Source organism: Triturus cristatus, chromosome 1_2, assembly GCF_964204655.1.
Source record: "Triturus cristatus chromosome 1_2, aTriCri1.1, whole genome shotgun sequence".
In the NCBI taxonomy this organism is placed as follows: domain Eukaryota; kingdom Metazoa; phylum Chordata; class Amphibia; order Caudata; family Salamandridae; genus Triturus; species Triturus cristatus.
In genome coordinates this window covers 509,736,308-509,750,303 of record NC_140580.1, presented here as the reverse complement: position 1 = coordinate 509,750,303, position 13,996 = coordinate 509,736,308, and the positions used below count along the sequence as shown (strand labels likewise).

General features: G+C 42.0%; 1 protein-coding gene across 2 annotated transcripts in view; it reads left to right on the top strand.

Annotated features, from left to right (window-relative positions):
- Nucleotides 1–13,996, top strand: part of DOCK1 (dedicator of cytokinesis 1) — a 1,163,810-nt gene that overhangs the window by 348,590 nt on the left and 801,224 nt on the right. For both annotated transcript variants that reach the window (XM_085606236.1, XM_085606235.1), the window contains exon 25: nt 5,494–5,600. In XM_085606236.1, the coding sequence (XP_085462362.1) occupies nt 5,494–5,600 (107 nt within the window). The remainder of the gene's footprint in view (nt 1–5,493; nt 5,601–13,996) is intronic.

The following is a 13,996-nucleotide window of genomic DNA, read 5'->3' as shown; positions in this document are numbered from 1 at the left end:
CTTATTTAGACACACCATGTTGAATCCTTTTGTTCCAAGTTGCCTGCATTCTCCCAAAAAGTTACTATATGTTGCACAAGGAAAGCGGCATTACCATAGTCTAATACCACATTCACGTTTGCTCTCACCATTAATGCTCTCTGATATCCAATGCAGGAACAAAATGTGAAATCTAATGAGGTAGTTTTGTTTCACATGTAGACATTATAATTTGCAAATTAATTTGATAGTCATAGAATAAAGATAACACTCTAATTGGGTGACAGCTGATGTCATTTGAGGTGTAATCAGTGATCTTTATTTATTTAGAAAGTTTTATATAGTGCGAACATGGGCACCAGCAAACAACTGGCAGAGGCATCCTAGTGCTCTTTTGTGTGCTGCCATATTATGGAGCATGTGACATTGCTAAGAACATCACACATACATGGGTTGGACATGAGAGAGAATCCCCAGCCACTTAAAGGTCAAACCAAGGATCAAACTGGCGGATGCTGTTGGGAGCATTTATTACAACTCTCACCTCCCACATGATCATGCCACCAGCTCAAGCAACTTTTTTCTGTTGGAAGAGACAAGAGGAAAAAGGAAGGAGGAGCGACTCCTCTCCTACTACCTATCCACCATCCTACAATTACACCATCAAAAGAAATAAACCAGGGTAACTCTGATTGTTTTCCTAGTCCCTCCCCTTCCACTGCCACTTTTGGTGCATTTTGGCAGCTCCTCTGTCTCCTAATGCTTCTCTATTCAAGAGAAGCATTGGGAGGTGAAGGAGCTGTGTGTCAGTGTGCCAGCAAGAAACAGAAGGCTGCTTGTATTTTCTTAAAGCCTAAGGGAAAACATCCAGTGTCAGACTCCTTTCAGGGTCTCTGACACACAGTTTCACACCCCCTGCAAGAAGCAATATGCTTTTTGGATTTTTTCAGATCCTCAGGAAAAAATCCAAACAGTACCTGGCCCCTTGCTGGGGTGCAGACACACGTGTGTAGGTCTCATAGAGGAGCCAGATGCAATTTTCTTTTGAACCCCAGAAAAAGACCAAATGGAGCCTAGCTCCTTGCTGGGGTGCAGACACGCCCATTTTCACTCCAGTGAAGATCCTGGACACACTTTAGATTTTTTCTCAATAAAAAATCCAGATCCCTCCTCGCTAGGGCACAGGAACTCATGTCAAGCCCTGTGGTAATCCAGCACCTAAGGAAACCTACAAACCCTAATAATTACCAAACACTGACACCTGAATCTGCTGTGTTAGAGGATGCCACTGCTTTTTATTAAGCAGAATTTCCTGCACAGGTGAAACATTGATTAGAATAAGGATTTCCTCAAATTTCCATGATGGAAGTTTCCAGAATGTATGGGCAGCAGCAAAGCTCTAACCACCTAGTGTACCCACACCAATTAAAAAAAAGTTCAGCACATTTGTTCTATCGAACTGACAGGAACTGGTCAAATAAGTGACTGTATGAAGTCACCATAGTGTCGATGTGGTCTTCACATTGTCACACTTTTGGTTTATTCCTGCCTGGGAAATAGGAATCACCCACATATAATAAGACTTTTGCAATTTTGTCTGAAGTTCTCCAGCTTTCCATCACAGAACACAAATGAATTGTGTGGTTTTTTTTAACCCATTTTGACATTTGCAGTGGATTGTGGGTAATACATTTTGTTGGGATTCTTGCAAGCCACATCAAAGTGTTTTCCCTTGTGTCTCTAGTTTATAGAAATATCTGGTATTAGTAAGCATCCTTGTGTACCGGATGACACTGTCCAAAAAATGCAGACATCTCCCATGGAATCTCCCCCATCAAAATTATTCCCTGTTGACTAGAGCGCAGATCTCTGCTTAAATCCTTGAAAAACCAATCCATGTGTGATGACCCCATACTCAGTAGGCTTAACCGAATACAAATTACTATATTTTGAGTGACAAAATCGAAATCTGTAGAACGTCTTTCTCAGCGTGTTGTTCTGGCCAGCCAATCAGAGTGTAGGCAGTCTGGCACCGAACGATAGAAATCTAATGGTGGTAGGTATTCAAAATATATGATTGTGATATGCTTCCATATGGTGCAGGGGTTATATATGTGACAAAAATAGGTACTCTAAAAAAAGATTAAGGAAACCTTGCCTTATTTGTTAGATTAAAAGTCTAAGAGTTGTTCCAACCTCCATCCTAAATCTCCGTTCAAACACTTACTCAAAAACTGGAAACCAGCTTTCTGAACAAATTTATGGGGATAGATCTTGGTCTGCTGTGGACAGTCTGCTTTTGTGAGGAGCATGCTTCCAAGAAAACTCTGTCCTTGTAGGCTTGAAAGTCCCATAGAAGAGAAAATGTCTGACTGTTTATAGACATTACAGCAAACTGGTATGCTCTTGAGTAAACTGCGGCAAAATGTATGGTCTGTTTGGAATCCGCTGTAACTGCTTTGAGAAAGCAGAGGTCCCCAAGATCGATGCAGCAACACCAACTCTGATTGTGAGGCTTTTAGATTTTTTATGGGTCATATGATTCATCTTTGTGGTTTGCAGTAGACTAAGGAGAGCTCAGTGGCATCATTCTGACCAGACTCAAGTAAAACTCAAGTAAAACCTGTGATATATTTTGATTGCTCAATTCTGTAAAAGTCACTCACCTAGCTGAGCTTGCCTTAACGTAATTCAGCTTTCAAGTTCAACAAATGGACTAACCCTCAGGAACTCATAAGAAATTTAATGAACAAATGAAAGGTTTATTTTTCGGCCAATGCTCTCCTTTGGGTGACAAAGATCTTTCATCCTGCTTGGAATGTTCTTCCCAAGAGGTTTGTTTTTCACTTTGGTATCCCACATCATGTATGCAAAGTTCTAAATGTATAATCCCCTTCACATTGTTTAATTGCTGCTGTTCATAATAGACAATCCCTGCCCCAGTGCAGGTGGCTCCTAGTCTAAAAGTCTGTGTCAGTGTCTATCTAGCTCATTGTCAGTGCCCACCTAACCTACATTCGGTCTCTGTGTCACCGGATAGGTAGAGGAGTTGTTTTATGCAGGACCAAGAACTGTAAATTGATAAAAATTATATATTGCAGGGGCACTCTAGTACTTAGTTATTTTACTTAGCCCTTCACTTAGTAATGTTTTAAATCTGTCATACAAACATTTCTCTGAGAATTTCTGATTGTAATCATGTTGCCTATGCCCATGCATTAATTTATGTAGTGTTAATCCGAAGAGCTTTTTTTCATAACTTGTTTGTTGTACGGTTATAATAGTCAATGTCACACTGGAACTTAGCACAACCTTGAGTAGTCAAATTAATTGTATTCATTATCGGCCTTTTCTTGCACATGTCACTAATTATTTCGCCAAGAAACAAAATCTTGAATTACTTAGTTTTAAATCTTAAAGGTCCAATTGTATTTGTTTTATAAATCTCCATTAATCATGTCTCCTCACTCCTCAACTCTGAACTCATCCTGCAGATCTACTTCCTGACAATGATCCCAACTGGTTAAATGCAGAAACGTATATGACAAAAAGTGCCCTCATGAAAATCAGTACTAGTCCTCCACAAAGAGGAAGAGTCCAGCTTGGACTACCCGGCTATACGGGTCAGATAGGCCTTTATTCCACTGGGCTTTTACCCGTTGGGCTGTGGAGCCCTTGGAGTCCTGTTTTGGAAGCCCGGGGCCACTCCTGGTGTCTCTGTCACTTTCCTAAGCTTCCCGAAGTTAATCATAGCAGTCTCGGGAGGCTTCAAGAGAGGGAGGGAGGGAAGGAGGGGGATGGTGGAGAGAAAGTGTTCAGAGAGGAGGAAGAAAGAGATTGAATGGAAAGAGATATTGCGCAAGAAAATGAAAGGAGCGGGCTGGTAACAGTATTTTACTATTGCAGCATTTGGTTCCCCCAGTCCGGCCCTGCATGCTCTGCCCCCTCTAAAGGGTCAAACTGTGAAACCCAGAACGATTTCAAGCTATTTTGTGTGTCTATAGCGAGGTGCAGCTTGATTTCTATGCCCTAGACAGAATGATACCCACATCTGGACATACCTGTGTAGTTATGAAGGATTTCCTACCAGAGTGGGAGGTTTTGAAACTTAAAAAAGGACAACTGATTGAGAGGATGTTTGTTTTAGCTGATTGTTCAAGAATAGAGTGCTGATTTAAGGAAGGAGATTCATTATACTGAATTGTATGATTGCTTATCGATGAGGCTTTAATAGCGAGCAAACATTACTACACTAGTGAGAAGAAAGTCAAACTGAAAAGATCTGTGTTGGTTGAAATCTACATTTATGAGCTCGAGTTACAATGGAACTGGTCTGCCTATGTGCCAAGTGGCACTGGTGCAACATAATGCATGTTGGAGTTATGTATTTTTATAACACATGCATAGTTTGGTTTATATGATATGGAATGGTTTTTCAAACCAGTTGTGCACCATACTGTACTGTTTAGGCTTTCAAAGAAGAAGATGCTAATTTAAGTGGGCAAATGGATTGTTATTCTGGAATGTTAGTCAACTAGGTAGGGTGCTTAATATGCAAAATTGAGCAGCTGGTTGATCCAAATAATTTGTGTTTATTTCAGTGTTTTCCTAAAAGGTGTATTGTTTGTGTGAAATAATTCATTTTCGTTAATTGGTGTTTACAATCCTTAATGGAAAAAAGGAAGTTCATCTATAAATAGAATATCTGAGTCAAATGGAAAACTATAATTGTTAGCAATAATCGATTTCCTATCAACTATGGAACTATTTGATTGAAATCCCATAAACTATCTCAATATGAGAGTTGAAGCCCCTGTTATAGGCGGAACAATCAATATTAAAACAGTTGCGATGCTGTCATATATTTATGAATAGATTCAACCAAAGCCAAACTCCTTCTTTTTATAATTAATCATGTGAAGTGTTATGGTTTCTAAACTTTTTTGAGAGAGGCAGTATTTTGGCTATTTTTCAAAATTAGGTATGTTTGGCCCTTGGCCAATGATTCTGATATTCTCTGTGTCGCTGTATGATTGAAATAGTGTATATATGTGCTGGAAACACACAAACACTGATGGTACATTGTGCCGTCTAGAATGCTGCAGTTGCTTCTAGTGCCGTCATCCCCAGTAACAGTCAGAACCTCATGTTTCTTTTCTGGACTCACCCCGACCCCAAGCCTTAACATGTATGTTCTGTTCCTGGTGTTTGAAAGTGTTGTGCTGCAATAAAACTCTTGTATGAAAAGCTCAACAAAGACTTAGTTTAATATTGTGTGTGTAATAAGACCTGTATAGAAAAAATTGTACACATATTACTTTAGTTTCCCCATCAAATTTCTAAATACAGTAAAACAAAACTTAAATTTTGATTGCTCTGCAAATATTGTAACTTTGGGAGGGATTCAAAGTATCATGGTTGTGATGATGCCGATATTTTATTTTATTTCGTCTATTGTTTCATGCTCAGCTGGTAGAACTGATCAATTCTATTCCTGTAATTTGATTCTCACAGCAAACTCTTCACGGATTTCATCCTACATGTTCCAGTGGGCCAACTGATGCGACAGAAGCTCCACTGCTTAATCGAAATAGTGCACAGTGACCTCTTCACACAGCATGGTAAGCAAAACCCTCCGAGTCATTAAATTGTCACATTATTCATTGTCTACTAACGTCTGTGGGCTGCACCCACCTCACACACACTGAAGGTTGTAACCAATTAAAGCTGTTCTATTACAAGGACAAGAAGATTTAGCTTGTGCAAGGCACCTTTAATTGAGGTTTGGTGTAGGTAATAGATCATTGAAAAAATAAGGCCAGCACCGACTGTAGTAGGGTAATTTAAAAAACATCCAAAAGCAGAGAGTCTGTGCAGTCATGTGAGCTAGGAGGCAGGCATAACAAAGCCGTCTGTGTAGAAGAATACAACTGAACACTATTAAACAATATGAGGACATTACATTACATTTACTAAAGTCAGCTCTTGCGTAAACGATGAATGTAAAAAATCAGGCAATCTGGCTAATAATGGAAATCAAAGAAGATGATTTAACTTCAGAAGCGTTTTCAGGTTTTCAGTAGAGATGTGAGTCCAGTCCGGTCTGATACAAATATGGCCGGGGCCCAACATTTTCTTAGTAGCTTGCGTCTGGTATTGCTAAATGTCATGGTTGCATTTACCAAGCCTACTTTTGATGCCACCTCATCCATCTTTCTTGCATCAGGTATGCATCTTTTCTCTTCTCACTCTTGCAGATTTTTTTCATCCTCACATCCCCTTTTTGTCATTGTTTTCCTATTTTTCTCTTCCACCTCTATCATTCCAAATCTGATGATAAACTGTAATTGGATCATGGTGTGCTGTAGATGGCCAGTTTTTCATTTTAGCTAGTAAAGAGCAAGCCTTCTGGTTAGCTTCATTCTTAGAGGCTACTAATATCATGTACAAGAGAGAGTTTTTGACCGTTTTGAGACTTCCCCCGCAAACTAGTGAGCTGCTGAATAGACTGTGTGGAGCCGTAGTATTGTGTGGAGCCCACATAACTGTTGCCATAAAGAGGTTCCTGTGACCAGTTTGGAAAAACATATTTGGGGTACTACAAAATACTTTACTTAATCCATTCCAGTTATGTATGTGAGGTGTTTTGCCTTTTTCTAGGTAAAAAATAAATTTTTGTGGGTTGCAGAAGAACTAGCGGACCCAGTGGTATCATTATGATCTAGGTTGCTATCTGGTCATATTCTAGAACGGCTTGTCACACTTTTGATTTTCATTTTAAATGAGCATTGACAAAGTCATTAGGTCTGACATTGACTTCCATAATTTTGGGTTTGTCAATGTGTCAATGTTTGTTTTGTCATTGTGTTTGTAAAGCTTTATTTTTAGGGAAAGTGCTAGGCCCTCGCCAGTAAACACAAAAAAACCAAAAAACAAACACACACAGGTATTCTATATACAAACATACTTTTTTTTAAATATATTAGTTACCCAATGGCGATCACCACTGGGTAGTTATAGTTAGTTTAACTTTTCAGTAGACAGGGCATTTTTTGGTTTGATAAATATTTTGGCTCCTCCTTGAAGAATATTCATAAAACTTTACGAATAAAAAAAGCCAATTCACCTCAGCTCCTTCTTGGTAATTTTTGGGGAGATCTATCAAGCAGGAGCTGAGGAAAAAATAGGGGTGACAAAGCAAAATTCCCCATGCATTTTCCATAGACTTCTTTAGGGTGTGCTACCGCAAAAACTGCTGAATGGAATCAAACCGCATTTGGCAGGAAGCTTGATCTTGACCCACTGATTGTGTTTTTGTGATTTGGCATAAAATTGTTCTGGGGTTTTTGAGAAATGATGGTGAAAAATAATTGTAAATCTGAATTATTGGCCCAGGGAATTTTTTCCATTAGTGCCAATTCGCTCCTATGGGAGTCAGACTCCAGCTGGAGCGAACCCTCTGATTGACTCCCAGCAACACAAGACCAATGTTGCTGGCAGCCTTTACATGATTCAGGGACTCGGTCACCTATCCTGGAGTAAAAAAACACACACACACACAGCGACACTTTTTTTTTTGCAGGCTAACGGCAACAAAAAAAAGAAAATGCTGCCCGCCGTCTTTTAATTAAACTATTTGGGAATAGGTGGATGTGAGAGAGGCCACCCTCCCTGAGCTTACTTTAGGTCCAGGTTACTTAAGTAAGGGGAGGGGGGCATGTGCCCCCTTTTCTGAGTCGATTGTGGCCCCAAGGACCACATCCCCCAGGACCCAATGGGTAAATTAAGGCGAGGGGGGCGTGCAGACCCCCCTCCCTGAGCCATGTTAGGATAGGGGACCCATCCCTGGGGCTGAAATCATGAATAAAGGGAAGGGAGCAGTGCAGCCCCAAACCTTAAAAGGCCCCAGGGACCCAATTCCCAAGGGCCATAATCAATAAAAAGGGAAGGGGGCCGCTCAGCCCCTCTCCCTGAGCCATTGTAGGACGGGGGGCATGCAGCACTCCTCCCTAAGCCTTGAAAGGCCCTGGAGACCCCATCCTACATGGCCTATTATTAACTGTGTTTCGGGGAGCTAACCTCCTGGGATACATTAGTTTCCCTGCCTGTGCTACCACTGATGTTGAAACGTGTTTGCTCCCACCTGGCGGGAGAATCTCTCTGCAGACTGGAGCAAACATGCAATTCTGCTCTCACCTGGCAGGGGATTTAAACATACTCTTGCCTGCTGGGAGCAGGCCACTGTTCTGCTTCCCTGCCCACACCCCTGCAGACAGGGAAACAGAATACATATTGCTCCCGCCTGGAGGAAGTAAGCAGAAAACAGCTGCTTCTTCCAGGCAGAATCTATGCTGGTTAATGTACCATGTAGGGAGCCACTTAGTGCCGCCAGGTTCCTGGGGCTCCACCCCACGGCCTCCAACTTGGTGGTTGGTGAGTGCCCAGGTGAGCATCAGTGCACCCATCTATAATTTAAAAGTGCCCGGGAGATGAGGTCCCCAAGGCCAAAATAGGCTAGGGGAGGGGGGCTGATCACCCTTCCCCCAATTTTATTTTATTTGACCCTGGGGATGAGGTTCCTGTAGCCTACTAAGGATTAGGGAGGAGGAGTGCATGCCCCCTTTCCTGTTAACTTTTATTTGGCCCTGGGGGATAGGGTGGCCAGGCCTTTTAAGGCTACTAATTGCAGTTTGGCCACGGGTACCACAGCACCATCAAGCTTTTTTGTGGGAAGCTTGCACTGTACCCCAGTACAAATGGGCTGAAACTGAAGTGGTAGGTACTGAGGTACCCCAAAAGCATTAAAAGAAATAGGGGTTGTGGGTGAATGGGAAATGGGTACCTAAGGAGGATTGGCTGAATGGGGCTACCAAATGTGCATTTGGGGGTCAGTCTACCTCAGCATGGCTGGGTGCAGGGCCTTGGCCAGAGACCATGCCCTGAGACCAATCCTCTGCTGCTGATAGCCTTCAGCTGTGCACAAAGGGGGTTAGGCCACCTGAATCTGCAGAAATCAGATTCCAGCGGGAGCGAGCTCTCTGATTGCTTGCCAGCATCATGAGAAAAAGTTTGCAGGCAGGCATCCTAGGATTCGGAGATTTAGTCCCCTGTCCTGAAGTAATAATAATAATAATATAAAGGGGCGGGGTACGGATACCCTGCGCCACTAGGCCCCATGGAGGGACCGCACTCCCCGGGGCCAAAATTGGAAAATAAGCTGCAATTTTTGCTGCGATCCGACAGGGCTCAGCGGGATTGGAAAAAAAATGGTGACCCTGGGCCAAATCCTTTAATTAAGGGGCTGGGGACATGCACGCCCTCTCCCTTCCTGAGACGTTTGCGGTCCGAGGACCTCATCCCCCTGGGCCCAAAGCATTTGTTCAAGGGGAGGGAGGCAGTGTGGCCTACGAGCCATATTCAGGCCTGGGGAATCCCATTCCCTGAAGTATTTGTTAAAGGGAGGGGTGCCGCACGACCACCCCAGACTGTATTCAGCCCCAGGTACCCCATCCTTGGGCCCAGATTAAAAAACAAAGGGAGGGTTGGTACGTGGACCCCCTCCCTGTGGCGCATTTAGCACCTGGGACCAAAGTATATGTTAAGGGGATGATGCCCCTGCCTCTAAAAGGCCCTGGGGACCCCCTTCCCCAGGGTTGCTAATTAAGTTAAAAGGGAGGGGTCCCCCTCCCGGATCCTTAAATGACTCTGGGGACCCCATCCATTGGGTGCAGCTCACTTGCTGTGTCCTCGGGAGCTCTTCCCAGGACCCTGCAGTTTCCCTGCCCTCACCACTTCAAACACAAAGTCTGCTCTCAGCGGGCAGGAGCTTTAAAAATACTTCTGCCAGTTTAGAGCAGACTTGAGATCTGTTTTCCTGCCGCATTGATGCAGGCAGAGACACAGATTGCTCCTGCACAGAGGGAACAGCATAAACAGCTGCTTCCTGTTGGCGAGAGCAATGTCTGCTCCTGCAGCATGTGAGTCACAGGGTCCCTGGGGCTCCTCATGCCACCCCCAAAGTTGTGTATGGTGGGTGCCCTGGGTGGGCACTAGGGCACGCACATATATTAAACTCAGGCCTCGGGATGGGATCAAAATGCGGCCCCCCTCCCCTTTAAAAACAAAAACACAGCCCTGGGGGATGGGGTCCACAGGGCTGTTCAAAGGCTTGGGGGTGGGTGTGTTAATTAACACATTGGGCCAGGGCTGAAAGTGGCTCTAGGGGCTGCGTGCCCCTTCCCCTTATTAACTTGATGAAGCCCCGGGTGATCGAGTCCCCTGGTCCAAAAAAAGCCCAGGAGTGGTGCCACTTGCCCCTCCCCATAAATAAGGCACCTGACCCCGGGGGATGGAGTCCTGGGGACCATAAGAGGCTCGGGAGGAAGCTCACATGGCCCCCCTCTTCTTAAATTAGGTACGGCACTGGGGCCCCGGGGATGGGATCATCAGGGCCTGATGAGGGAGGGGTCCATGTGGCTCCCCTCCCATACATATATATAGCGCCTTGGGAAAGTGGTCCCCAGGACCTAATGAGGCTCCCCCCCCCCCCCCCAATGCCCTGCGAGATGACATCCACAGGGCCTAATGGAGCGGGGGCCACACAGTTCATTCTGTCACCCCTTGGGATTTGGTGTTCTGTGAACAGACTTATTTGTACGAAAATCAGTTTGCAAAATCCTATTCTATTCACAAAAGTTGGTGCACAGACTGCAACCACTTTTTGCAAATGGAATAATAATGCATCAGACTGTAGGTTGTTAAACTCGTTCCTCAGCACACAAAAGTAGCAGGAGGGGAAACCAGAAAATGAAGAAAATTGGAGTGAGAAATTAATCTCACGGTCTAATTTAAGATCAAGAAGGAATTGATCACACAGAATAAAGATTATCAACAGAGGCAGAGATTGGAACAGCGGAAGCAACAAGCATTGATAATATTTTAAAGCTATTGTCATCACACTGCAAACAATCTTTAAAAAAAAAAAAAAGGGTTCTCAGTTCCCAAAGGTTGCAAACTTTGATATCACAGAATTTACAAATATATATGGTCCCAGACGATCTGGTGCTGAGTAGAAATTGTCAAGAAGGATAGGGGTGTAAAACAGACCAAGATAAATTGTAGAAAAAAATACAATCATAAAAGCTTGCATTAATCCTAAAAAGAAACCAAATCTTATTGTTCATGTTCTTATTCATACCCTGATTCTCAATCATTTTAAGGTATAAAGTCTAGCTCTCTCTTTTGCATCTTCTTTTTTCATTAACAATGAATGAATATTAATAAAAGTAAGGGGAGAGGAGAAGGATACAAATGTTGTCATATAAGATTTATTGTCGGCCAAAACGAACACATCCCATGCATGATAACACCCAGTTAATTACCAAAAGACTCAAGTTTGCAGCATATGTTTTTAGAATCTAAATCACTTGGTGACCAGGAAGAGCAAGAAGATAATAATCACCTGCTAGCATACCCTAACAGTGCCAATCTATAAAAACCGTGATCGGTACAGAATATGTAACTGTAGATTTATAGCACTATTCGGTGCTTAAAATAAATGTTTTCATAAAGAATGCCTTCTAGACCTGAAAGAATGGGTTGATAAGTAGGCACTAATACCAGTTATACACATCAGTTTTTAAAAAGGAGCCTCAATGATTGAAAAAGTTACATCTCTGTTATAGCTTGCCTCAAACACACTAACTAACAAAATGAACTTGCACTGTTGTTTTGTAGTCTACAATGCAGCTTTCAACAAGACCAATTGTTCACGTTTAGGGGTCAAACTGGTGGAAAGTTAAATCTGAATCACTAAAAAAAAAAATTAAGAACTTTGACGGTTGTAAAAAAGAGAATTTCACTTGGGTTGCTGATGAATTCAGGCAGACCCAGTCAACAAGACACCTATTTAGAGGTCACCTTTGATTATTCTTTACAGTGGCAATCATACTTTACTGATTTGTCAGGTAGTGGGAAAGCTACAGTAATGGGTTGTCTCATGTTAAAAGGTAATTTTCATCATAGATTAGTTTGGTCCTGCTAAAATGTATTACTCTACTGTTCAGTTATATTTAATCTCAGAGGGAAAAGAATATTAGAGCCCTCTGAGTTAAGGGATTGTGTAAAGTAGTGCACAAAATTGAGTAAAGTTAATTTTGTCCTTCAGTTATTCCTTAAAAATATGATTTGGCATTACCCTGGCATAATTCAGACTTGCCAAATGGCTCATGAAACACGTTTTAATTCAGGAACCCATGTACAAAGTTAGTTTTCAATCAGACATAGGTAACTTGGAAAAACGTAAGATCTCTTAATTCCTCCAGACATACCTTTCTTTTGGCATTGAACTACACTTAGGAAGAGGATTCTTGCAACTTTATTCTAATAAATAAATGTATTACCGTACACAAGCAAATGAAAAAAGAGTAATAATCCTCTATCTTTTTTTTTTATATACATAGGTTTCAGTAGTCAACCCTGTCTAGAAGGAAGGAATTGTCTTTTGGGCGAAAAACTGTAATTGTGGTAAAACATGCCTGCTCTGATTTCAGGAGATTTGTTTGATGACTATATTCGGTCCCCCATAATGGCCAATTGCTTTGCTGACTTTAAGAGCCTTTATGATATACATTTAATTGGATTCAGTAACCTTAGGGTTGCATCATTAATCCTGCTAGAAATTATTGAAATCTCCTGGGTTTTGTAAAGTTGATTGAAGAAGACAAACTATGATGAATTGGCATTGTTCAGTTCAATCTTGAGGATGAGCCAACTCTGACTATCCACTAAAATAGCCGAGAGTCCCTTGTATTTATAATGTGTTCCATAAATTACCAAGCCTTTTGAACTGCCACTTTTTCCTTAAGCCTTACACAAGCTTTTTGCTACCTTTAACTTTCTTTGTAATGCTTCAGCCTATCTTTTCATTTGTTCATACAAACAACCTTAGTTATTTTTGCAAGTTGTTTTGAACACACCCAATGTTAAACCATAGGTCTCTTTTCCTTTTACTGATAACAGACATAAATAATCATATAGCTATGAGAACAGCATCATTTGACATTCAAAATGTTCTTGCAAAGTTTCCAATTCCTTAGGAGTAGTACGGCCCCTGAAGCCAACCATAAAGCTGCAGAGACTCTGCATTTGACAGGAAAAGAAGTTTGGAGTTGGCAGGTAAGGGACAGATTATTAGTGAGGGTCCTGTGGGGAAGAGATCTGAAATGAGAGGTCCCTCTTATAGGTGGCATAGCCACTGCACCTCTTAACACTGTCTCATGCAGCAAACAAAAATAAAACATTACTGGGATATGGAAGTTCTGTGAGAATGTGAAACTGTGGGTACCTTCACCATCTGGTGGTTTGTTTTCTGTGTCTTCCCCCTTTCTTCAACTAATGGTTAGTGACTAGTACTTGTGAAATGAGGTAGAATTTTTTAATGTCGAAATAATGATACTGTGATTTTTTTCCCCACTAACTGTTGGTGGAAACATATCTCTGTTTGATTAAAGATTTTTCTGTCTTGAGGAATGAACATCTTGCTCTTCCATAGAACTGTAGATTGAAAACTCGCTACTTAGTACATCCTGTGTGTGTTCGTAGTGGGGCCCTCCATATAGTCATCAGAAAACAAAGCCCTATGATTAAACACATAAATTAAACACACTGCACTAATGAATTACTGTTCATTTCCTGCCCATCTGATGTGAAGACTCCTCCTTGACTATGTATTACCATATACCAGGTCATCATAAAGCCTCAAACATAAGTCTCCTCACTCAGCTGCAGTCTAAGTTGTCAAGTTACATCAAATTGGTGGCTGCTTGAGAAATAGTCAAAAGGTACTTCAGCCGGGCTCTAGAAAGTGCTCAATCACTTGTGCTACACCAGAATAATAATTGATGATGCAGTTACTTATGTCCTCTCTTTGTAAGGAGGTATCTAACATGGCCATGAGAGTGCCCTAATTTCGCAAGACTTAACCTTTCTCGTCTCATGAGAACAGCAAGGAAAGCAC